Source organism: Castanea sativa, chromosome 1, assembly GCF_040712315.1.
Source record: "Castanea sativa cultivar Marrone di Chiusa Pesio chromosome 1, ASM4071231v1".
NCBI lineage: Eukaryota > Viridiplantae > Streptophyta > Magnoliopsida > Fagales > Fagaceae > Castanea > Castanea sativa.
In genome coordinates this window covers 85,402,268-85,411,453 of record NC_134013.1, presented here as the reverse complement: position 1 = coordinate 85,411,453, position 9,186 = coordinate 85,402,268, and the positions used below count along the sequence as shown (strand labels likewise).

Genomic DNA, 9,186 nt, shown 5'->3' with positions numbered 1-9,186 from the left:
TGACTAAGCTCATACAACTTTGTTTATTTGCCATTGGTGGGAAGAAAATTAATCAAAAACCATGATAAATGAAGATTCCACATGCTCAGGAAAGATATTTTTTTGGGGTTTAGAGGGAGAGGGGGGGTCAAAATAACATTAAGCTTAGTATGTGTTTTGATTCGGATGAACCTTCGTCTACGTTTTCAATTTTTTCCTCTTTTTATTTTATTATTTTTTTTCCTGCTGCACACATTTCAGCTTTAGGGGGACAAAGTGACTGTTCACATACTATTCACACACTTTTCAGCCATTTTTTCATTAAAAATAGCTCCCACGACACTATTTACACATTTAAAAATTATTTTGCTACAGTGTTTTTAATTTTCAGTTGTATTCAAATGGACCCTTAGATACTTCATTCCTTTATTGAAGCCCATATTTGTCAAGGAGCTGCTGAGCAGGAGCAGTTGAGCAAATAATTATCAAATACCACAAAATAACTGACGAAAAATGGCAAGAAAAATTATCACTTATTATAGCTTCTGAAAAATAATAATAATAATTAATGATTGTAAATCCTTACAAATTATAAGCTCAGATACTCTACATGGGCCCCAAAAAAGAGAGGACTTTGAATAGCTAGCAATGATTCAACCACCATAGCTTTCAGAACTCTCCTCCCTAATTTGGTGAAACTGGTCAAAGTCTTCAAGTCTTTTGTAAAGTTTAATGAGTAATTGGCTGCAGATCTCAGGAGATGTGCAGGGCCCGCACATGAGATATATGACATTGCCCAAAGGCCTCGTGTAAATGCCATCCTGACGGAGATTCTGAAGAAGAGAGCTAGCATATTGCGATGCATACCTGTAAAAGACGCGCTTAGAGCAAAACTTCCTAAATGAGGGGATAAACATTAAATCATAGATAAGGACTGAACTGGAAGACAAGCAGTAGTGCGTGCACAATGGCGGAAAATCAGGTCACAAGGAAGAGAAAAACAGACCAAAAGTAAGAGTTTGTTATAATAGGGATATGGGCCATATGGCAATACCTTTTTTAAGTGAGTCATAAAGCAGAAATAGACTGATCATGCCACAAATACCATTGCCTACACTTGCTCATAGATCCTCAAATCATCAGATCAATGAGACAATTATGATGTTTGAATAACCATTAATTGCCTTCTATTTGAAGCCAGACAAGCTCAAAATTAACTCCTTGACTGATCTCGATCATCCTAGCGATGATTTCAGACATATGATGAACCATACAGGATCACCGTTTACTGTTTATATGCTTATGACAGAGAAGTTGCGAAAGTCCAAGATGCTTCATGTAACAGTTTCTTAAGGAAATAAATTTCTGTGTAACCTTCCAGATTGTTTGTTGGAAAGTGTAACAGTGACATGTAGTGCTACCATGAAAATTACTAGAAGATGAAATTTTAAAATAATTCAAATGAGAAGCCAATCAGACAATACCCAGCATTACTGCCTTCTGCTCGAAGTTCTAAGGCAAAGAGAGTCCCCAGTGCTACCACTCTTTCAACTGCAGGATGTGATGAGATCTGCTGCACCAATTCTTCATCCCATAGCTGCAAGCATTTAAAGACAAATGATTAATTTACAGATCCCATAATGATATTTATAGCATGATCCCTATAAGATGATCTATGGTTTTTTTTTGGGGGGGGGGGGGGGGGGGGGGGTTGTGAGTGGCTAGCTAAATGTTAGAATTATATATGACTGATGAATTCATCCAGAAGAGTTTGAATTTGAGTTTAAAAAAAAAAGAGGTGCTACCATCTGTAGAACTGTAATGCCCCATTTGTAAATTATTAACACATACAAGTTAATGGAAGATTTGTATTACATGAGTTAAAAAAAAAACATAATCAACATACCTCCCTAAGCGACCTTCCTTCATCGGTGATATTTAGGTTTGTCTGGGGATCTTTGAACCACTTAATGGATTTAACAGCTGCTGTGCATCCCATAGCATGTCCAGTGTATGAGTGTCCATGCAGAAGGGCTTTCAGCTACAACAAGAATGAACAGCATTTAAGCACTTTATTCCTTAAAAAATATCAAAGAGTACTGTTTAGCACAAACACATACAAAACAAGGGAAATTAGAGTTTTTAAGATACAGGCGGTGCTTGGGATCTTCAGAATACTAGACACCATCAGTCACCAATCAATGTTACTACCACCACCCACCTGCCATTGCTATCGTCACCAGTCATCCGCCACCATCACTTTCCTCCCCTCAACCGCCATCGTCATTAATGAATTTAGTACAAACAAAAGCTAGGAAATTATTTTCCAGGTAACATCCAAACAGCTTAAAACAACTCATTTTCCACTGAAAATATTTTTCGAAGGAAACATTTGACACAAAAACTAACAGGGCCTAAATATGCTCAAACTACCTCAAAGTTAGATTACTTGAATGAATTAAGTTAAATGAACCCTTTTATACCAATTTTTGTAAGCATAATCCTGCTTTGACAGCCAAATATATTGGAACTCCTTTTAATAGGTAATAACTTATCAAAGAAGGCCAAAAAAAGGTGGCAGAACCCAATGTGTACATGCTGCAACTACTAGGGAATTTTAATGACAAAGCTTTGTAAAGTGGGAACACAAAAAGAAAATATCCGTGTATAAGACTTCACTGCATATAAACTGATTCACCCTTGAGTGTTCTAGCATTGCTATTAACCAGTCCGTGTCATTCCCTTTATCACATTCTGAGTCTAAGGGTGAAATACAACCAAGGGCAACAAATGTGACAGCCAAAAGTATACTACCAGAAGCCAACATGTCAATTTCCTATATAAAATTTCTTATATATTTTAGCCCTAACTAACACACAAAAATAAAAAAGAAACCAAAAAAAAAACAGCCCATAGATTACCTTTGATTCTCCAATAAATGCGTTAAATATAGCATTTGTTGCCAACGTGGCAGCCAAGGGTATAATTCCACCGGTCATCAGCTTTGCAAAGCAGGCTATATCTGGTACACAACCAAGTAGTTCTGCTGCAGTCTGCCAGAAGAGACATGAATTTCCAATCAATTAAGTGATCTAAAAAGTTGTTTTCCTTTTTTTTTTTTTTTTTTAAAGTAAATATAGAGTGAAATGTAACTTAAGGGCAACCAACCTCTCTTCCCAGACGCCAGAAACCCGTAAAAACTTCATCAAAGATAACTGGAATTTTTTTACTTCGGCACTCATTAACAAGTACCCGCTGGAAAAGTGGATCAATCATACGCATTCCTCCAGCACCTTGTATAACTGCATTACAGTCAAAACGATTAAATGAGTAAACCGCACAGTTTCCAGGAAAAAGCAGCTATGCCAACAGCAAATATGGTATATAATAATAATACATGATCATTGATCACATCTGAATCACAAATACCAATACCAAACACATGCCTCCAAAGAGTCTTTAACCAATGATCTAACCTTCCATCCCATTATTAAGGTTGAAATTTTAGAAACTGAAAATAAAAGCCAGTAAAATTACAAATTTATGCTGTCGTTTCAGAAAATTCACATAGAAATTGAAGGTGGAAAAGATAATTCTCGGTGAGTCATTCACAATTTTGGAAAAAATTGCCAACATATCAGAAATTATTGCAAGATGTGCAATAAAATTGAGAAGGACAAAGCTTAGCTCCAAACATGTTTGGAGCCTTAGGCTCTAACCACCAATAGGAAGATGATTATTATCCTTGTCATGTGTAATGCACATGGCTCACTTAACCCAACCAACCAAGTGAGTCATGTGCAATGCACATGATGGGACACATGTCATCTTCCTATTGGTGGTTGGAGCCAAACCTTTTCCAATCGAGATTAATTAGCAGAATATTGATTTTGTAAGAATAAATATTTAAAATTAATAAGCTCGATGAGGTGATTATCTTTTTGGAATATTTTCATATTATTACAAGTGCACTCCTATAATTCAAGTCTAGGAAGACCTTATAAAGAATTCAACCAGACAAGAATTGCCTATAACCTTCTATGAAATTACTTGCATTTAATTTTTAACAATCAAAACATGTAAATATATAATACAGTGAGAACATCAGTAAGCATATCAAATTGACTTCTAGAGAGAGAACCAACAAACTGGAGATACAGTGAGAACCAACAAATATGTGATACAGCGAGAACCAAAATTTCTATGCACCACATCCAGCACAGGTAATTCTGATGCAGTAGATGGACTCAAAGAGTCAGACATTATATCCATTATATCCTTTTTCATGTTTAAGAGATAATAAAACTGCAGCATCAAGTTTCCAACAATAGAAGAAAGTTCATGAAAAATTTAATTTTAGTTCCAAATGAATAAGAAGATAATATGAAAATTTAACAGAGGTTTGAAACAGAATAACAGTAAGCTTATCTTACCTGGTTCCATAATCAATGCTCCTATATGGTAAAACCCTCCTGATCCTGAATATTGTGATAATTGTTCTGATATATAAGATGAATAATTTCTGGCAAGATCTGACTTATCCCTTATCTTATGACAAATTTCATCACGTGAACTGAAGGCTGTAAAATATAAAAAAGGTGGATAATTTTTCAAATAGACACAAAATGAGATCCAAATGGCAATTAAGAATAATGGTAGACTTAAAAAAAAAAAAAAATGGTTTACCCTTATTTTCAAGTTTTGGAATCTCTAAATGCAACCCTTTAGGTAAGGAAAGTTTCCAAACACCATTGCACATGTAGACTGTAGGAGGATCCAGAAAAAGGCCTCTTCCAGTGTACCTGTGAAAACACATAAATCAATGATTAACAAGGTTTGATGACAAATAGCTTGTTTTTAATTGATACCCACTATTACTGGACTAGAATGAGGAAATTATCTTCTTGTGAAAAGGTACAAAAAGCCAAAAACTATTTGATGACCTAATTGCTTCAATATCTGAATTTTCTTTTGTCAAAATGGCTCATCAATAGCCATAGATATAAATATTTAGGAATCACAAAAAAACTAGAGACATATCACCATTTATTAACCTAGACAAACTCCAAAATTCCAAACATATAAAGAAATATATTTGGAACTTTTTCATACATGCTTGTATCTAAAAGTGTTCATACCATGGTTGCTGGAGAAAGCCTGTGTAAGAAGATGGCGCTTGTGCTTCCATAGCACCCAAAGTATCACCATGATAGGATCCTTGAAGAGCTAAGACCTGTGAAATAATTAAGCCGCCTTAGTTACCAGCATATCGATTTGATTATTAACAGAAAATTCTCTTATAACAATTGAAAAGAATTACAGCACTGTTCCATCAGAGAGTATATCTCTTAAAAAACTATTTTATCACAGAATATGTAAACTATAAGTAATCAATGAAAACAGAATTAGTGAGGCCCACCATAAGCTCAACCCTTCGGCTAGCTGTATTATCCTTGTGAACATCTGAAAGGATTCCATGATCATAGGAGAATTTACGAAATGCCATCTTGAGAGCAATTTCAATTGCTGTAGATCCATTATCTGAAAAGTATGTTCGGGAAGCCCAACCTGTATGGTGAAACAGCCCAAGCATTATTTATATACAGCAAATAAATAAGCAGTAGAACATGACATAAGAAAAGAAAATAAATGAGAAAAACAGGCTCTTCTCAATATGTAACCACTCTCCTACCATCAGCATAATCTTTCAATGACCAATCTCTAGCCAACCCTTGAACTAAAGAGGACAGTATATTTGAGGACAGTCAATTACTAAAATATGGATTCAACTGATAACATTATAGACAGCTTAAAGTATCTGGAAGTTTCTATCAAAAACAAATGTCAAGTAATAATTTCAACAAACAAAAAAAATCCTATTTGGCTAAAAAGAAGAAAAGAAATACTAACCTTTCCCCACACCTTCAAGCAAAAGCTCGGCACATTCTAAGGCTGGTTCGTAAACATTCTCAGGAAACATTACATGTCCAAATCTTGCAGCAGCATAACCCATATCTCTTGCGAGCTCAGTCTGAAACCACCTAAACAAAAACCACATTAAAATTTTCAGAAAAGCTACCACTGAAGAATATAAATTGCAATAACTCTATACTCGGGGCAAACATTCAATACAAAAATGGTGGGGAAATGATGTTTAGCACACTGACTGTATGATTTAGATCCCCTAATAGGATAAAACTATCACCCAATTCATTCCTATGGACTCACATTCAATAGTGAAAAAAAAATAAAAAAGCTCAGAAACTACTCATGAGAGTGACCTGTAAAGTAGTGTCAGGACCCTGAGTCCACCAACTAGCACATGCATCAAACTGTTGCGTTATGAATTCATTATTCTGAGCCTACGAGGGAAATAGAATGACGTTAATTTAGCATATTAAAGCAGCAGTCAGTTGGGGAAGACACAGAAAAAGAAACGTTATGAAAGGGTAAGGAGAAAATATAAAACCATTGACCATTTCTATCACACGAACCTTGAAGACCGCAAAGTTCTCACCATGTCGTGAATCAATCACTGTAACAGCTTCTTCAGGTACAAGTTGGTGCTGAGTAAATGGCCACCAGAAAATCTCTCCTGCTTTCTTTGGCATGTCTTGCAATCTCATCATTCTTTTTGAATAAGCTGACAACATCTCTTCCTTCAAAGAATCAAATACACCACAAGATTCATCAAACCATTCCATTAAGTCATTTGATAGGTCTTTCGGAACTGGTGGCAGGACAAGTACAGGCACCCTAGAAAAAAAAAATGACAATGGATTAAATACACATACAGATCAGTCCTACTACACAAGTATAAGAAAAATTAACAATTAGTTAGATGATGGAAGAACAATATCAGGTCATGAAAAATCAAATTATATAACCTGTGATGAACATTATGTAGTCTGCATATAATTGCTTAAAATAATAATGTACAAAAAGGGAAAAGATTAATAAGAGCTAATTTACCTATTTCGTAGATAAGACAGCAATGGCATCTCATTTACAAGGCCATGATCTTCAAAAACAACAGCAGCAATGTCATAACCTCGAAGTTTCAAACTCTCATAAGCTGAAATGGTTCCAGAAATACCACCCAGCCGCCCATCTCCAACTAGAATACCAGGTAAACGGAAAGGCCTGCCGGCATATGCAACAAAGATCATAATTACAAAAAAGAAGAAGTAAACTATTAATAAAAAGGGTCTTGCCATATTTAGCCTGTGTGACCCCTGTCATATTCTGTTGAATGTGCAACATTGACCTGAGCAAAGCAAGTGTATTTTGCACAATAAACTAAATAGACTGATGAAATAAACTCACCCAAACACACAATCATTATTATTTATAATAAGAATTCTTATATTTTATTTTCTTCAATTAAAAAAAAAATATATACAAATCTTGATTACTTTAGTTTAAAATACAGAAGAATTATAATTTGACCAGTCAGCGAATTTAAAATTAGGAAAGCAAAGCACCCAATATATATTTGAAAACAAATAAATTTTAACAGAATTCATAACTCTAATCATTGTAAACCAATATTAAGCCAGGTGATGAGAGATTGAGCTACCTATACAAGTCACATTGAAGAGAGCCCGAAGGCCCGGGACTCGCAACCCCGCCGGCAGTCTCAACCACACAGAAAATCTCTGTTTCCATCCTCTTATCCTCACCACCTTCCAGCTCAAATCTCAAACACTTCTGCAGCAATCCGAGCACCGCCGAGTCCTCCACCACCCCGCTCTCCCTCTCGGCCGCCAGGTGCGGCGACACGGCCTCCCTCCACGCGTACAGCGTCTTACACACCAGTTGGGACGCCGCGCCGCCTCCAATGTCCCCCTCGGCCTTCGTCTCCTCGTAGCTGCCCAAGTCGCGCATTCCAGAATGCGGGGTCTCGGAGATTTCTTGGCCGAGGGCGGAATTGGCGGCGGGGAACGAGGCTTTGAGGATGTGATTGGAGGAGAAGAGAGAGAAATGAGGGAGGTTGTGGCGGCGGAGCAGAGAGAGGCGGGAGAGCCTGTGGAAGACGAAGGAGGAGTCGGAGTCGGTAGGGAAGCCGGTTTGGATGGGCTTGAGGTAGAGGAATTTACGAGGCTTCGGAATGGGGTTGAGGAGAGAGGAGGCGGCGAGGCCCGTGGAGACTAGGGTTTTGCCGAGGGAGGTGTTGGAAGCCCATACGAGAAAGGTCGGGTGGTTGAGAGGGACGTGGAGTTGTGAATGCCCGGTTGTGGAAAGGTGTTTGATGTGGCGGAGATGGCGGTGGCCGCGGCGGTGGATAGATAACAGAACGTACATTGTAACGATAGATTGGCAGCGGGTTGTCTGCTTAGCCCGTCAGCGGGTGAATACCACTGGATTATCTGACAACTGGTTCTAGCCCAGACACGACCAGTTACTCATAGGTTTTATTGGCTAAAGACAGAGTCTAAACAACTCTCTTCTTTAAAACTGTTGCTATGTTATGTTAGTGGCGTTGGATATATGAAGGGAAGCGGAGAAAACTAGGTGCACTAGATATTGAGAGAGTTTGAGATGTGATAATGTAAGAGGAAGTGGGCAGAGTTGGAGTAGGTTTGGTATGGGGTTGGTTTTGGCTAGGGTACAGGGGGTTTAAGAGGGAAATGAGGTGGTTGAAAAATTAGGTGGCCTACACGAGGGGAGCTGGTATCAAATTTAATATGACATATAACTACCCGTTAATAAAGGAATGACATGTTTTACTTCCCATTTGTTCTGAAAAATAGTTTATCATATTTTGCAGAATTTGGTAGCACAAAAAAGATTGGTTAATGAAAAATTATTTTTAATTAATGAAAAATTTTAATAAAAACTAGTCTCATTACACGCGCTTCGCGCGTGTAATGAGACTTTTCTTTTTTAGTGGTCCTATTTTGTAGAAAAAAACTGTATTTAATTATTAAATATATATAAATATGATTTTTATTTTAAAATTTTAATTTATAAGTGAATAAATAAATTTAAAAATTAATAGGAAAGTAGTCCTATTTTTTAGGTAATATTTCAGTAGGAGTTAAAGTTGCATTTTTACCGAATTGTCCTTTAGTTTTATCTTTATTTAAACATAGGACTATAGGGACATTTTTGAACTAAAAAAATAGGAATCTAAACAGGGGAAGCCCCTTAAATAGTAGTATAGATAAGACTTGTTTTTTATAGGTTGTTTTTTTTAAAAAAAAT

The 9,186-nt window shown here is 36.7% G+C and overlaps 1 protein-coding gene across 1 annotated transcript; it reads right to left on the bottom strand.

Moving 5' to 3' along the window:
• Positions 1-479: 479 nt before the first annotated feature.
• LOC142622584 (bifunctional dethiobiotin synthetase/7,8-diamino-pelargonic acid aminotransferase, mitochondrial) lies at positions 480-8,610 on the bottom strand. Its single transcript, XM_075796099.1, has 14 exons — positions 7,559-8,610; positions 6,952-7,122; positions 6,474-6,735; positions 6,261-6,341; positions 5,890-6,010; positions 5,399-5,547; positions 5,118-5,212; positions 4,666-4,781; positions 4,413-4,559; positions 3,148-3,281; positions 2,901-3,032; positions 1,886-2,020; positions 1,464-1,576; positions 480-846 (listed from the first exon to the last, which is right to left on the bottom strand). The coding sequence occupies exons 1-14, from the start codon at positions 8,281-8,283 to the stop codon at positions 633-635; spliced, it is 2,595 nt and encodes an 864-aa protein (XP_075652214.1). The 5' UTR covers positions 8,284-8,610; the 3' UTR covers positions 480-632.
• Between the last annotated feature and the right edge of the window lie 576 nt (positions 8,611-9,186).